At 46.2% G+C, this 16,715-nt stretch overlaps 3 protein-coding genes and 1 long non-coding RNA gene across 5 annotated transcripts; 3 read left to right on the forward strand and 1 right to left on the reverse strand.

Moving 5' to 3' along the window:
• Positions 1–4,149: 4,149 nt before the first annotated feature.
• Positions 4,150–5,495, forward strand: LOC119364241 (non-specific lipid transfer protein GPI-anchored 1-like). Its single transcript, XM_037629673.1, has 2 exons — positions 4,150–4,510; positions 4,629–5,495. Exons 1-2 carry the CDS (start codon positions 4,168–4,170, stop codon positions 4,661–4,663), a joined length of 378 nt encoding a protein of 125 aa, XP_037485570.1. The 5' UTR covers positions 4,150–4,167; the 3' UTR covers positions 4,664–5,495.
• Positions 5,496–6,768: 1,273 nt separating this feature from the next.
• LOC119364240 lies at positions 6,769–7,866 on the forward strand. Its single transcript, XM_037629672.1, has 3 exons — positions 6,769–7,099; positions 7,208–7,399; positions 7,504–7,866. Exons 1-3 carry the CDS (start codon positions 6,869–6,871, stop codon positions 7,660–7,662), a joined length of 582 nt encoding a protein of 193 aa, XP_037485569.1. The 5' UTR covers positions 6,769–6,868; the 3' UTR covers positions 7,663–7,866.
• A 273-nt stretch (positions 7,867–8,139) lies between these two features.
• Positions 8,140–13,031, reverse strand: LOC119364239 (transcription factor E2FA-like). The gene is made up of 14 exons (XM_037629671.1): positions 12,616–13,031; positions 11,150–11,339; positions 10,966–11,019; positions 10,666–10,751; positions 10,493–10,581; positions 10,368–10,419; positions 10,189–10,241; positions 10,043–10,093; positions 9,900–9,948; positions 9,684–9,749; positions 9,512–9,588; positions 9,217–9,433; positions 8,790–8,859; positions 8,140–8,703 (listed from the first exon to the last, which is right to left on the reverse strand). Exons 1-14 carry the CDS (start codon positions 12,820–12,822, stop codon positions 8,591–8,593), a joined length of 1,374 nt encoding a protein of 457 aa, XP_037485568.1. The 5' UTR covers positions 12,823–13,031; the 3' UTR covers positions 8,140–8,590.
• A 405-nt stretch (positions 13,032–13,436) lies between these two features.
• Positions 13,437–16,467, forward strand: LOC119364242. Of its 2 annotated transcripts, XR_005174787.1 has the most exons (3): positions 13,437–15,628; positions 15,810–15,887; positions 16,000–16,467. It is a non-coding gene; the product is annotated as an uncharacterized LOC119364242 (long non-coding RNA). The 2 variants fall into 2 exon arrangements; XR_005174786.1 differs by having other exon boundaries at positions 13,442–15,887.
• The last annotated feature ends 248 nt before the right edge of the window (positions 16,468–16,715 follow it).

The raw sequence follows: 16,715 nt of genomic DNA on the forward strand, positions 1-16,715 counted from the left end.
CAGAAATAGAAACAGAAAAAGCACAGGATAAAAGGAGAGGAGTTAGAGTATAAAGAAAATATTCTCAAACTCCTGGAATTATCCACTATTTGAATAAATTGCATTGGGCATTTTTAGAGGTAGAAAAATAAGACAAGTTTGAATTGTATTCAAACTTGTGTCATTTTTGAACCTGACCAAAACAACTTCAAATAAGGAGATATTTGGCAGAGAGGTTTAGGGCATGGAGCAGGATTTACAGGGAGAAGATGAACATTAATAGAGAAAGAAAAATAGCACTTAGCAAAAGAAGGGAGGAAAAGGAAAGGAAGGAGAAGTGATGGTGCAATGGTTTGGAAGGGGGACAAGGTCATGCCCATGATGCTCATGGCAACAACATGAATGACAAAATGCAACATGAGATGGCATGAGATGAAAATGCACTATATGATGATGACATATGATGGCTAAAAGGAATATGACAAGAAGCACAAATGCAATATGGTAAGGAGAGCATGACAATGAAAAGAATAAACCACATAACCAAACAAGATGAGGCCAAACATGATAAAACCCACAAGAATTGGATGAAGGTCAAGTTGATATATTGCCAAATTGGGACATGTTACATTTGGGGTGTTACACATATGAGCTGCCTGCCTTTCTGGACATTCTTCACCGTGTCTTCTGGGAGACTCTCTTCCCTCGTATAAGGAATCAGGATATGGTTCACTCCTTTCTTGTGGACATGCTTCTCTTCTGCCAACATGAGAAGGAGGCTAACACTGGAGAGTCCTTGGACATTTCTCATGTTATGTGGTCTGAGCTCTTATCTGCTATCTCTGAGCACAAGTGCCTGATCTATGGTCCTTTCATCATGCTGCTCATTGAGAAGGCCTGGGATAAGGTCTATCCCAAGGTTATGCTAGAGACTGGAGAGTTGGTGTCTCATGAGATCAAGCGTCTGAGGAAGAAGGATAACTGAGGCACCCAGGTCCCTAGATCTGGGGCTACATCTTCTGCTGCCGCCATGGAGACCAAAGAGGAGGCTGATGCTGATGATGATGATGACTATGAGCCTTCTGGGGCAGAGCCCTCTTGGGCACAGAAGCTCAAACTCAAGGTGAAGAAGTTGTTCTGCATGGAGGCTCACGATCAGTACATGACTCATGTGGCTGAGAAGAAGGCCAGGGGCCGTCACAAGGAGCTCATGCGTCAGTTGGGTGCCACCGTTTTCAGTGGATCTGAGGACCAGCTTACTGAGGAGGAGTGGATTCAGCAGCACTGCCCGTGGATAGATTCTGATGCCGAGCAGTTCCCAGCTGACGACGGCAGTGCAAACGATCCCGCTGGGAGATGATGTTCGAGACCCTCGCGTGCTATCACCTGGAGCCGTAGCAACACTCCCTCTCTTTTTGGTGTCTTGATGCCAAAGGGGGAGAGAGTTTAGCGATTTGTGTCGTTGTCTGCTTTGCGGGTGTGTGTGTTTTCTTTGTGGTGTGTTTTCTCGCCGCTTGCTTTGCTTGGTTTTGTGCCAGTGAGACCTAAGTTCCAGACATATGGTGTGAGATATATGCTACCTTATCCTTATTATCAGTATCTATGTCTATCTAGTTCTTCGGTATCTTATGAGATGCATGCTTATCTTGTTATATATACTTTGCTCTCATACATCTTGCTTAGGTTGTTGGTCTCCAAAATGTAGGGGAGCGTTGATCCTAGTATGTGTGACGTGCAGTCCAAAGCACCTATCTAGATAGCACACATCTAGGGGGAGCCCATCTACATTTGTGAGTTGTGGGGTTTGCGCATGTCCTATGTCTCTTCCCGTTTATGCAAATCCCGTATTGTCATCAATCCACCAAAAAGGGGGAGATTGTAAGGGAATATTTATCCCCAAGGTGTTTTGGTGATTGATGACAATACTTTTGCAGACTAATCATGTGCGTTGAGATTTTCAGAGATTCATCCTTTGGCACAAGACGATTCCCTCCCCTCGGTGCTTTATTCAAGACGGTGCAGCTCCTTCGTTTCTCTGTTGGTGGACTAGTTGCGTAGGAGTCACCGTACTATCAAGAGGGGATCCGCTTTGGTATGGCTAGCGTGGAATCAACACGTACACATTCTTATTGCACCCGTTGTTCCTTCCCGCTTCAATGGAGCTCTCATTCCCCTCTCTGCTCTCTCTATCTGGCCCCAACGGTAGTACCGCGGGCCACAGCGGTAGTACCACCGAAGACAACAAGCGGTAGTACCGCTCCTCAGCGGTAGTACCGCTTACTGGATTCTGCCGTAGTACCGCTGAGGCTCCAGGCCACTACCGCCTCGACTCGAGCCCTCGTTTTCTCGTGTCGGGTTCTGCGGCACTAGTCGCGGCAGTAGTGGCGGTAGTACCGCTCTCGAGCGGTAGTACCGCCCTTACCACCACGGTAGTACCGCTCTGGGTCCAGGCCCCTGCTCCCCTCTTGTGCGCGGCAGTACCGCTAGGTGGTGCGGTAGTACCGCTGGCTCAGCGGTAGTACCGCCCACCCAAGCGGTAGTACCGCTCTCTGCGGGGCTGCTTGGGGGGTAACGGTTGGATTGTTCCCCCCACTATATAAAGGGGTCTTCTTCTCCAAAGTTGACCTACCTCTTCCCCCAAAAGCTTCATTGTTGCTCCAAGCTCCATTTTCGCCCGATCTCTCTCCCTAGCCAATCAAACTTGTGATTTGCTCAGGAGTGGTTGAGAAGGCCCAGATCTACATTTCCACCAAGAGAAATTTGATTTTCCCCACTAATCCCTAGCGGATCTTGTTACTCTTGGGTGTTTGAGCACCCTAGACGGTTGAGGTCGTCGCGTAGCCATAGTCCATTGTGGTGAAGCTTCGTGGTGTTGTTGGAGCCTCCAATTAAGTTGTGGAGATTGCCCCAACCTTGTTTGTAAAGGTTCGGTCGACGCCTTCAAGGGCACCAATAGTGGAATCATGGCATCTCGCATTGTGTGAGGGCGTGAGGAGATTACGGTGACCCTAGTGGCTTCTTGGGGAGCATTGTGCCTTCACACCGCTCTAACGGAGACGTACTTCCCCTCAAAAGGAAGGAACTTCGGTAACACATCCTCGTCTCCACCGTCTCCACTCTTGGTTAACTCGTGCCTTTACTTGTGCAAGCTTATTTGTGTTGTATCCCTTACTTGTTTGTGTGCTAGTTGTTGTTGCATCATATAGGTTGCTCACCTAGTTGCATATCTAGACAACCTACTTTGATGCAAAGTTTAATTTGGTAAAGAAAAGTTTAAAAAGTGTTAGTTGTCTATTCACCCCCCCCCCCTCTAGTCAATTATATCGATTCTTTCAGTAGCTGAGATATTGATTTTGAGACCCAAACGTTGTTGTTGAGAGCTTTGTGCACCTTCGAGTATAAAAGAATATTCATATTCGGTTTGTAGGGTTTTGTATAAGCACGTCTACTTTGTAGGGTTTTTTTTTTATATAAAGAGCTCGCCTCTCCGATTTCTATTATTAGAAACCACCAAGTCTTATTACAAAGAGATCCAAAATAAAAGAAATCAAACGGTAAAAAATAAAGACTACTCATCTGAACCTCACCAAGGAGATCGAGAGAAGGGAGCCATCCCCCCTCACCCTCACTAGTCAGCTCAGATCTAAGGCCTGGGCTCACAGCTAGGCCCAGAACCGGCAATACGTGTATGTTGTAGTTGGCGTATCTAAAAGAAAACTCATTTTTTTCCTAAAAAACGAAAACTCATTTTAGTCTAAAAAAACTCATTTTCTAAAAAAAACTAAAAGAAAACTCTAATTGGTTGCCATCACGAATGGTTCTGCGTTTGCAAGCAGTATCACCCCTTTATGCCATGACAAATGTCGTGCATGTACGATAGATTGCCGCACGCTACAAAGGAACTTGTGTCACACATTTATCGTGACAAGAAACAAAGGACGGCGCCACACACGTACCTTGTTCCCTGGAGTGTGCTATGCCTGTGCTTCTTAACGTAGAGCATAATTCTGACGGATGGTGCATCTGGCAGTGGGACTGCTGTGTCCATCACGAGGTTCGTGCTCCTTGCGTGGTCGGCAATCCATGGACACCATACATAAGCAGAAGCTAAGCAGCCGTTTAGGCACGACAGCGCGCGCACACAAGAGTCGAGCAAAGGGAGCGTAATAAACCACCACGAGCACAACAATGAGATACCTGGTGTCGGCGTCCGCGGCCGCGCTGGTCCTGGCCGCCGTCCTCGCCGCCGCGCCGCGGCTCGCGGGGGCCAAGGACGAGTGCGGCGCCACCCCGCCGGACCAGGAGGCCCTGAAGCTGGTGCCGTGCGTGGCGGCGGGGAAGGACCCGGACTCCAAGCCTTCGGACCGCTGCTGCGCGGCGGTGAAGGAGATCGGGGAGAGGAGCCCCGCGTGCCTCTGCGCGGTGCTGCTCTCCAAGATCGTGCGTCGGGTCGGGGTCAAGCCCGAGGTGGCCATCACCATCCCCAAGCGCTGCGACCTGGCCGACCGCCCCATCGGCTACAAGTGCGGCGGTACGTTACGTACTGTTTGATTCATTGCTGGCGTGGTTCTTCGCCTAGGAATCCGTTAGATTATGAAACGATCGACGACGCGTTGGGTGAGTAATCACGTGGGTTTTTTCTCTTGCAGACTACACCATGCCCAGCCTGCAGCTGAAGGACTGATCGACGGTTCACCAGGATCTGGCACCAAAGCGGTTAAATAAGGCTAGTAAGTTCGGGCAAATTTGACAAATTTGACCTATAGACGCAATTAAATCACAGAATGAACTATCCGTAGAACTATTTCACGCGGCTGACCTGTGGCGCCTAGCTCTCGCCTGGGAGCTAGGCGCTGCACTAGTGCAACGCCTGGGAGCTAGGCGCTGCACTGTATAGTGTGGCGCCTAACTCTCAGGTGCTGCACACGACTTAGTAATTTTCTGATCACACGTGTGCGACGCTGGCCGTGTAGCGCCTATCTGTGAGGCGTTGCACAGCGTAGTGTGGCGCCTTCGTGGCGGGCGTCACACAAAAAGGTCAGCCGCGTGTAATAGTTTCACTGATAGTTCATTCTATGATTTGATTCCGTCTGTAGGTCAAATTTGTTAAATTTGCCAGTAAGTTCGTGTCTTCGTATGCGGACACCAGTACATTTGTATGGAGAGAATGATCCCCGTGCTTCAGTGGCTTTGTTGGTGCCGTGAATCCAGGATGCAAAGATCGACGCCGTTGCGCCGAACTCTGAAAATGGCAGCATTTCTGATTGTTGATCGCGTGAAAACATAATCGAGCACTCCTTATCATGTAGCCAGAAAAGACCATAGATTATTTTCTATTTTTGCGGGAAAAAAAAGAGACCATAGATTCTGTCTGTATACAAACGCCTATAATCCCGATGGTAACGTGCGGGTATCCGTTACCAAAGGTAGAAGCTGAAACACTGTCACGCTGATGGAGGCTTGCTCCTGTGTATGAAATCATTCGACAAATTGTATAACGGAAGAATATATATATACATATAAGAGTGTTTAGGTTTAGATCACGAAAGAGAAATACTAGTACTCTGGACCGATCACTGGATCCAGGAACAGTGCGCGGCCGAGTTTGCACCGGCGATCCTTGCCCTCGTGCCCAAACGACGCCGGAAAGCCCGCTGTGTGGCGGACGGCCTGCATCTTCGCTCTTGGACCCAGGACATTCAAGGGGCTCTTGGCCCCGTGGCGGCTCTTCAGTACTTGGAGCTCTGGCGTCGCGTCCGCGACATCCCCCTCTCCTCCGCTCCTGACGTCATCCGCTGGCGGTGGACGGCTTCGGGCATATACTCTGCCAAGCCCTGCTATGATGCCCTCTTTCTTGGTTCCATCTCAGCGCTGCACGCCAAACTGATATGGAAATGTGGGCTCCGCTATGCTACAAGGTCTTCATCTGGCTAGTCACCCTCGACCGTTGCTGGACCGCGGAGCGCCGCGCCTGCCATGGGCTCTCCCACAACCCTACATGTGTCCTCTGTGACTAGACCCTCAAGACGATCGACCACCTCCTAGTCGGCTGCCCGTTCTCCCGCGAGATATGGCACCGCGTGCTCTCGAGCTTCAGGCTCACTGCGGCGATTCCGACGGCACAGGATAGATTCATCGACTGGTGGAGCGCCGCCACCCTCAACACCCCGCACTCGCTTCGCAAAGGCTTTGCCTCCCTTGCCGTCCTTACTGCTTGGAGCCTTTGGAGACACCGTAACACCGTGCTCTTCGACTCCGCCTGCCCATCCGCCGACCTAGTGACGCAAAGCATCCTTGACGAGTCACAGACCTAGGCCCTGGCTGGGGCTAGAGGAGTAGCCGCGATCACCCAATTTGAGCCCGCCCTAAGCGCGCCTATGCTCTGTTTCCCGGGCTGAGCATCCCGATCCCTTCCTATTCTTTTTTTTAGACAAACCAAGCTTTTTATTCATAATCCCTTCCTATTCCTAGTTGCACGCTCTCCCGCGGGTGTTGGAGTTTGTAATTGGGCCTTTGTAACTCTTGCTTTCTACCTATCAATGAAATGATATGCAACTTGCGTATTCGCGTAGACATACTAGTACGTACTAGTAGCAACAAAAGTGTAAAAGCAATGAGCAACACACCGCGCTACACGCACTCCGTACATACTCAATGGCACAGCGATGGCTACTTGTCACCTGCCTCCACCTCACGTTTGCATCAGCACATCAGCCCAAGCCGGCATCGATCTCAGCCGTCCATCGCATACAACACCCAGTAATATTGTACCACCTGGCGGCCCCGATTCCTATCTCTTCCTGTCACCGCGTCCCCACCCCCTCCTTCGGCGGTCTTCGCTCTGCAGCCTCTGCTGGTTCCGCTCCATCCAATCGTCCGTGCTCCAGCCATGGCCGCACCAGCTCTCCCCCTTGCCAACCACGCCGCGCCCACGGCCACGGCCAGGTACCTCCACCGCAACCACCAGTGGCTGCAGCCCAAGAGGCCCGGCTTCCTCACCGCTCGGCCTCTCCGGCAGCCGCGCCGGGCGCTCTCCGCCGTGCCGGAAACCAAGGAGGAGGAGGCCAAGACGGCCGAGGAGATCACCGAGAAGTACGGCCTCGAGGTCGGCCTCTGGAAGGTAAGCACGTACTCCACTGCAGCCTACTAGTATACGTATACATGAAGTGAAATTTCCAAGCACACGTGAACTGAATCGTGTGCCGGCTGACGTGTTTGCTTGCTTCAGATATTTAGCTCGAAGGAGGAGGAAGGGGAGGAGGGGAAGCCGAAGAAGTCGAGAACGGAGCAGGCCAAGGAGCTCCTGGGCAAGTACGGCGGCGCGTACCTGGCCACCTCGATCACGCTCTCGCTCATCTCCTTCACCGCCTGCTACCTCCTCATCAACGCAGGCGTCGACGTCCAGCAGCTGCTCGGCAAGGTCAGAGCTACTAACTAAACCACTCCCCGAGTTTCGACTCGAGTTGGTCACAAAATTCTTAATCGCAGACGGTGGTTGTGTTTGTTGTAATATAAATGCTGCAGATTGGGATCGCCACGGACGAGACCGGAGGCAAGGTGGGGACATTCGCGCTGGCCTACGCCGCGCATAAGGCCGCGTCGCCGATAAGGTTCCCGCCGACTGTGGCGCTCACGCCGGTGGTGGCCAACTGGATAGGGAAGATCACCAAGGGAGGCGACTGACTCGACTGATGCAGCAGTAAAGTATAGGCACTTCGATCGATGTGCACTTGCTGGTAGTTCATGCATCACGCCAAGCTTAGATGTTCTAGTAGTGTAAATGAAATCTGGCTAAAGTACGATTTTGCCTACTTGTTTTTTATGTTTGCTGCTCTTGTAAAACAGGATAGTAATCCCGATGTATCAGAGACAAACTAGTACTACCTCCGTCCCGGTGTATAAGTCATTCGCGTAGTTCTAGGTCGATAATTTAACTATCTAAATATGTATTATATGTGACAAAAAATATATATTTAGAAACTACATCCGTGCGGAAATCTAGTGGTATACTTTTCATGACATATAACACATATTTAATTCCTCAAATCGATGACCTAGAACTACGCGAATGACTTATACACCCGGACGGAGGGAGTACTAGTAACTGGGAACATATCGAATTTTAGCTAGTAATAACAATGAATGATGAGTCCAGAAACCTTCAATGCTTGGGAAATGGCCTTTAAACTCTTCTGCATAGAATTTGCACAATTTGCTCGACATATGTCCTAGTATAATGGTATAAGTCAGCCATTGTACTTTTTACACGTCAGCCAGAATATTTACAGGTTTTTGCAGAGGAAGAACCAGGCTCCCAGACTGAGCTTATCAGGGGAATCCAGTTGGAGAAAATCACCTGATAAGCTCAAGCGGCAGACTGATAACACAAGTTACTAGCGACTCAATGTACATACGCTAACTGGAAGGAGGAGGTGAAACCATTGAGGCACGGCAAAGCAATAAGTTACTGAACACATATCGCCAGATCACTGCCAGAAAGGACGCAAAAATTTGGTAGAAATCACCAGCCTCCAAAGAGTCCCAGGAAGAACATTTGCCATCCCCAAGAAACGAACTCTGTTGTTCCAGAATGCCATCATCATCTTGTTGTCTATCCACAGGTTGGGCCTACAGCTGTGGATTTACCGACAACTGCTGGGTGTTGCTGGGGTGTGCGCAGGGCAGTTGCCTCTTCAGCTAAGAACTGATCCCACTGCACTTCTGCTGTTCATTAGTTAAGTACTTCAAAGTTGAGGTCAGGTTGTGCCTTTTTGAACAAGATCACAGTGAATTCATTTCTTAAAGGATACGTGCTGTTCTCCACATATCTGTAATGCTGCTCGCATCACCATCAGTGAGAAGGTAGTAGTCAGCATCAACCTGCAAAAGTGTGTACAAGCATGAGCCACTGGGTCTTTGAGAGTCTGGATATCATATCAATACAAGATAATAAACAACAAAAAGTTAAAAATAGGTTACTGTTATTGCTACCAGAAAAATGGCTGGATAGTACAAAAAGATCAAGAGTCCAAGAACATCTATATATATGCAACTAATGTGAGTTGATGTTCACAGATGTCATGGACAAAAAAATTATGAAGTGAAAAAAAAAATCAGAGTCCGGTGTACTTTTCAGTTCAATGATATGATTGTTTTTTTACCTTCCATGATAGTTTATTTATACAGAACGTAAAGTTCATATCGACTTGCATCAATATTTTTTTAGAAGGAACTTACATCAAATTCTGGAGTTATCTTTGCCATCCCCCCAACTTGAGCATTTAGATCTGGAGTTCTGTGGATATGCTGAATATTCGGCAACTTGTCCTTTGATCTGCTGCTTTGTCCAGCTTCTGTTGCTATGAATCCGTCTGTGGAGGCAGGTTCTGCCACATTTGCATGCCTTGGAGGCGTTGCGACACCAACCAGCTCTTCCATGTTTTCCTCAAATTTACTGAAGATATTATGAGAATGTTAATAAGACAATCTACCGTTTAATGAATATGCCTCAAAGAGAAGAGTGACACATTACCTAACCAGGTAAAGATCGATGGAACCCATTGTACTCCTTATTACGATTGTGTATCTCCTTTGGATATAATCACCAGCCTGATTAAGGAACAGAGGTCGCAAAATAGTTAGTAATAATTATTAAACAATAGATGAAGTAGATGGAGAACTCATCTCTTTTACTGTTTCATTACCTCATCAGGATCTGGTACTTCCAGTGTAGTGCCATGAGGTGCTTTTATTGCGATTAGTGTTTCATTCTGCAGAACGACAAAGACCATATGACATCGCAACAAAATTATCTCCATACAGATTATTATAGCTGGTCTGTTAAGCTAATTCTGAACAATTAGCAATAAAGTGACCTTTGGAAATGAATAATATTGCATTTCTCAGTAAAACAGACAGACCTGAAAGCAGGGCAATCCCTTGATGTCATCCTCGGTAAGGTATAGCCACCTAAAGGCAGGAATACCAGAAAAAAATTAGTACATGATTAGAAGGTGGCATGCTATTAAGTACAAAAGCCAAACATGGAAGGAATATAGTTTACCTCTGATTGTTCTCCTCTTCAGTTAACTCCCTCACCTTCTCATGCATTTCACTGCAAGTATAATTATTTTCAGATAATGTAACTATTTATTTTAGGTACCAGACAAATTACAGTCAATAATTTTGCAACCTCCAGTAGCTACCAACCTTATACGATTATCCAATGCTTTTTCTTGGAGTTTAAGATTTTCAAGTTCTGTCTGCGGACAAGGTTACACAAAAGGCTGCTTAGATTAAAATGCTTTCTGTTTCTATCTTCAGAAGAAATTATCAAAACTGTGACAATTTCAAGGTTGCAAGAACTAGAAAATTACAGCAGTACGTACCTCCAAAACTGAAATTTCATTGTCTAAGTTAGCTCCTGAGTCATCCAAACCCCTGCAGCGTTGCGAGCTTAGCATTTCGCACAATAAATACAGGCATAAATAGTTAGAAGGAAGACAATGATTACCTCCAACGGATTCTGTTCTTAAGCTTCTTTTCTAACAGCCCAATTCCTTCAAGGACATTTGTAATGTCGTATATGCGTCTTTTTTTAACCTGTTGTTAGAAACCATCGGTAATCTTGTATCAATAGGGACCAAGATATATGTTAGCTTTAATGAGAAGAGAAGAAATCTATACCACTAATATCTCTGCAACATTATTCAAATCTAAAATGCCATCTTCAGCCTGCTTGAGCAAACTGATGAACTTTTTAGTCAATTCCCCTGAACAAACATTACACAGAGAGCTGTCAGAAAAGCTAATATCTAACCAGGCAATTCTCTTCTACTTAATGAATAGGCAGCACTCCTGTTGGGTATTCCCAGAAAAAAAAAAGCTAATATCAAGCATGACGATATAACCAGATATAAATGCACCATAAGCTGAATCCCAACAGTAAGGTGAGAAAAACTAGAGATCGTATGAGACAAGACAAACCTAATGAATGTTCAGCGCGGGAAGAACCAGGAGTGAGTGGAGTACCAGGTGAACCTGCAAAACACAAAGGTGCATGCATTCAAATATTAGTGCGAAAAAACACATTCAGATATAAAAGTATAAGTTGTGAAAAAAAAACTATGTTGATGTAATCAATAGTAGAGAACAAGAGGTTTCTACGTGCCAGCATTTGATATAGGGGTCTGCAGTCCATCTTTGCTGCCTTTAGCCTTTGATTTGTATGTCCTAGCAGCTTTTCCAGAGATAGGGGTCATATGTGGACTGCTAACTCCTTCAGTAAACCCAGGGCTGGTTATCATCCATTCAGTTGACTCAATGGCATCACTTTCTCCACATGGAGCTTTTCTTTTTAGCTGCAAAAGGAGAAAATGCATCATTCAGTGATCTTACATCAGAAATTGCCTTAAGTGGCATATGCAAATAACAGATCTCAATTTCTCATGTATGCAGTAAGTGTATCATGAGTAAGTCAACATGCCTCCTGGGTCTAGTAGGCAGATAATATTTTGTTTATATGCTGTATAATCAAGACATGAACAATGAAAATGGACAGCAATCCGCACGATCACAATACAAAGATAAAAGAAAACCTAGTGCGGATAGCACCAGTGTCAGGTATAGGCTATAGCTGCATTTAACCTATGACTACACAAACAGTGATCCTATCATGGCTACCAATAATCCCAAATGACAATTTCCTTCACCAAAAAACTCAGAATCTCTCTAAAATAACACAACTATATCTGTGGAGCTTCAATGTGAAAAGTCGTGTACACTGTCCAAGATAACAAAGATCATGAAATCTTTTTATACTATGGGGAAGTAACCATCATAAAAATACGCAAACATGTTTTTTCTGCAACATTGTCTCGTTAACCTGGAACAAGCACAGTGATCCAAAGAAAACAGATATCTCTAACAAAGTGCAATGCAAATTACTACATGAGCAGCAATTTCAGTTTTGCAGATACATACACCTCAGGCATGAGAACTGCAGTAATAATAACTAAATTAGCAATAACATGACTATTCACAGAAAAAGAAACATGACAGAAGCAGAACTGAGAATTGCCAATCATAGTTGCAACAAAGTGAGGCGACAGCGAATTTACATCTAAACCGATTCTACAAAGTATCAAATGCTATTTTATTAGTATTCCTAAAAAAATGCTACTCTGGTACCTCCCAAGCCGACAAGAAGCAACTCTCAAGCAGCTGGGAAGGATCAAGGAAAACAACATGTATGTAGCATTTGCCATCCAAACATTACCTATCACCCCCAAACCCCAAATCTCCTCGCGGACCGTCGAACTACATACACAGATTACTCCACTTTGTATTCTAGAAAAAGATTACTCCACTTTGCAATCGATACCAGATAAATCGATAGACTATCCAATGCGATGGAAGCTTAACATCAATGGTTCCCCAAATTATTCAGCGAATGGTAATAAGATGCCGACGATTCTACCGAAATCAACATGCCAATAAACTGTATAACATGTTCGATGTTCCGCTAAATGACAGCTCGAACTGCACAAAACCTCACCAAATCCGTACGAAGATCCCTCCAAGAAACAAGCACATGGTACAGTAAAGTTCATGGGTAGGCTCAAAGAGGCAACTCACGGGCGTTCTGATGACGATCCCCTCCTCGACATCGCCGCCAGCGCTGCCCCGGGATGCTGCTGCCGGGGCGGAGGAGGACGGCGGCAAGGGGAACCGGTGGTATTCGGCGGGGACGGCGAAGGGCGGACGCTCCGGGGCCAACGGAACGCACTTCTGCACCGATTGCACGATCTGCTGCGCGGCCTGCGGCCGGCCACCTCCCGACATGGTCTCCGACAGGAGGGCCGCAGCACCACCGAGTCCAGCGATCACCGGCCCGGCGCGTGGAGAGCCTGGTCCTGGTCGGATCTCCGGCGATCGCCCCGATGCGGGCTCCTTGGGTAGGGTTCCGGCGAGGTCGGCGGCGGGGAGCGGAACGGTGCGAGGGGTTAAGGGGGAAAAGCGCGAGGAGAGAAGAAAACGAGGGAAAGGAGGGAAATTGGTAGCGTTTGCGAGTTGCGACTTCGGATAGGTTATGTGGAGGGAAGCCGACGGAGAGGGTTGTTCCGCGACGGGGTTATTTTATTTCTTCGAGGGTCTGGATGTAAATGTAGCGCGGGACTGGAGCCCCGCGGCGCTTGGTTTTAGTTTCTGCCTTTGTGCCGTCCGTGTAAACATCTTTCCCTCTTTCCCTACTAATAAAGCACGAAGTGCTTCTGGTCGTATGTCACGGTAGTTTTGCAGAAAAGCCTTTGTGTTTTTAGATATTCAAGCCGCAGTCCTGACGAGAAGTCCCGAGCCGGTACGAGCGAGAGAGAAAAAAACGTACCCGCACAACCCACAACCCAACCTCCCAATCCCATCTCCACCTCCAGCGCTCCTCCACCCCCGCCGCCGCCGCCGCCGGCCCCTGCCGCGCGCCGCCGCCCCCCTCCTTGCGGCCAACTCCGCCGGGGCGCTACCCCTACCCCAAGTGCCCCACCCCGCGGCCTTCCACCGCCGACGACACACGACGCCGCGCTGTTGCCGGCTCCCCCTCCCCTGCTACCACGGTGCTGCCGGGACTCCTCCCCGTTGTTTCGACCTCGGCGTTGGTTCCCCCAAACCCGCCGGTTTCGCCACCGGCCACAACTTCCTGGCGCACTCCACCAACCGACAGACCAGTTCGCCCGCCTCCCATGGCTAACATCGCTGCTACCCCAGTGTCGCTTCCCACCCCAGGGGCTCATCTCCTCCACCTGCGCGCCACTCCCCGACCTTCCCTTTTCGCGCCGTATGCTTCCTCCCGCTTCACTGCCTGGCATGTGCCAGGTCCAATCTGGACGAACAGGACAACATAGCCAGCCATATGCGCCCCTCCAATCTGAACGGCTTGCTCTGCATGATGCCGCTTGCTTGCTGTGTGTGGGGTATATTTTTGTTGTACTCTTAATTTGCTGTTGATGTCATATGCTACAGATTCATGTTTTTTATGAGATACTTGGAATACGTAAGAGTACTGATATAGTAGAAACAAAGCACGTACAGTTAGCAATACAGAAGCCGCAGAATGTTTAAGGGGAGTTGAATGTCAAAAACCACAACCCTGCTACTCTGATAGTTTTCAGGCTCACATTTTATGGGAAATTATTCAGTTTGTCACTTTGTTATGGGATATAATGTCTAACATATCATAATGTTTTGGTGGAAACGGTGGTAGTTTCTGACCTCTTTCAGAGTTTAAACTATTTTCCTGATGACTGAATGAAGTTAAAACTTTGACAACGGATGTAGCAGGGTTAACAGAAAACGTGATGCACGATTGAATTAAACATGCAGGGTTCAATACGCATCTCTAATTATTCTTATGTTTATTATTTTTAATAATCTACCACTTCTGGCATCCTGTCGGTGAGTCTTCTTTTGGCCTGCGAACCATAGTCATTGTAGCTTTGCTCCAGTTTGCCAATGTATAGCTGAATATGAGCCATCTACTTGCTGGAAGTGGTCACATATGGGGTAACTTTTAGTGGCAGGGTGAAGTAATGGTACTGGCATTTGTATTACTGAAAGTACAGTACATACTTTGTGTTATTTTGCATGCTCTCTATGTGTTCTCGTCTTGGCAGGGGATGCTTGGTGATGACTCCTTAAATGCTCTGAGTAATAATTGAGAATACATAGACAATGTCAAATTGAAGTGTGATATTTGTATGTCATATTTACTCCACAATAACTTTTTATGTGTTTTTCTCATTCTTTTTACATAGACGTAATGATTTCTTTATGCCGCAATGTTACTTATGTCATTTGGATTTGGACATGCCGCAGTGTTACTTCGATCTCTGGATGGTTGGTGGCCACCTTAATTAGAATCATTAGGGGTAATGTAGTTGCAATGCAGTATCTATGTATGGGCTACCGGATGGAGTTGCAACAGCTGTGGTCAAAAGCCGGATGTTTTGGAGATGCCATGTTTGATTAATTAATTAATCATCTTTTATGGTGCCATTAGTTCTGATCCTGGGCTAGGAGGATTTAATATTCTTAATCATGCTTTCATGCAAATTGACCCAGTTCGTCCGTTGATTGATTACTGGACTCCGAGTTGCATTGCTTATTTTGGTAAGTGAGAACGTATGACTGTAATTCTGCATACATCATCATGCTATTTCCTCCTAATTTATATATGAAGATTAAGTGTCCTTTTTTACCTAAAATTTACTTGAATATTTAACTGAGAATTACTTCATTGTGTGTCATGCCTATCTTATTCCATCCACATGATCTATGGACCACAGATATAGTTCTCAATCCAAGGAGAGTCCGAAAACTAATAATTTGTGCCTTGAATAACAAACGTAATTTTTTTGTTCTAATCTTGAAACTTTGGCTAATGTGATAATATTGGTGTCACGGTGGTCTTCATAGTTGTAGTGAGTACAATCTAACAGAAGCAAAAGTCTCTATTGATTGTTGTAGGAGATCCAGAAAGCGGAGCATTGGGGCACTCTGATTTTTAAGAAGCTCCATGCACGTATTAAGGCCAGTAAATTCAATTTGTTTCTCATCTGCTTCTCTATGGTCTGTTGTCCTTATTCGATCTGTTATTCAGGTATGTGTTGTTAACGCTCCTAATTTTGGGAGAATCAGAAAAAAAATAAGTTTTGCAAGTTACGTCATATTTCCATGTTTTAGTATGAGATTTAGATATATTGTTTCTCCGGTTCCATATTCATTATATGTTTTTCTCCTATAATTGGCCTGCTTATTTACACAAGTCTGAATTCCTAAAGGTTCAAGAGTATTTCAATGTTGCTAAAGAAAGATACAAGGATCAGTGCCGTAACATTGTTGAAAGACAATCAGACACAGTATGCTTTTAACTTGCCATTTCCTTACTGACTAAACCTGAGTACATGACTATTTTCAGTTTTCTAATTCATTGGAGCTGTGCTAATCTCCTCACTCCTTGCCCTGATGTAGGACACCATGCAGCAGCACTGCACCCTGCAGTTCATGCTCTGCTCACCATGACCTGCCTCCTCATCATCAGACATACTCATGTGTACTAGGATCTCCTCACCATCAAAGTTCATGTGTCCTCTAGATCAAGCCTATGCATGTGAGCTGAAGAATTGTTTGCCTGTTCACAATTGGTGATTGAAGGGTGGCCGGTGACTTCCATAATTTTCTTGTAGTTGTTTGTTGGATAATCTTTAAAATTAGGACTGTAGAGAACTTTACATTACTGTAAAACTTCGTCTTCTTGGTGTTGATGCTTACATATTCCATTATGCTAACTCAGCAACACTTTTAGCAGAAATTGGTTGTTTATGCAGACACGCGGTGTAGTAAAATTGAAGATTTAGCTCCCGCATTGCATACTTATGCTATGTTGTAGTAATGTTCTATCCATGAATTATATATAGCAGACTGTATGTTCAGCCTCCACGTTCATTTCTTTGATCTCCTCAGGTTTCGCAGAGGATTTAGTTGTACATATGTGCCAATATACCTATGTGAGCCTCCCTGAATTATGTCGATATCTATGAAACTTTGTTGTTCTTCCTCGCCAAGATGTCTATTATAATTTTGGTATATACTTCATATATACGGTGTGATCTATGCTTGGAAATAAGGGTAAAAGGTCAACAGATCAAAGCCTAAGTCCAAATTATGCTACTCCCTCTAATCTATAT

This window comes from Triticum dicoccoides, chromosome 2B, assembly GCF_002162155.2.
Source record: "Triticum dicoccoides isolate Atlit2015 ecotype Zavitan chromosome 2B, WEW_v2.0, whole genome shotgun sequence".
NCBI lineage: Eukaryota > Viridiplantae > Streptophyta > Magnoliopsida > Poales > Poaceae > Triticum > Triticum dicoccoides.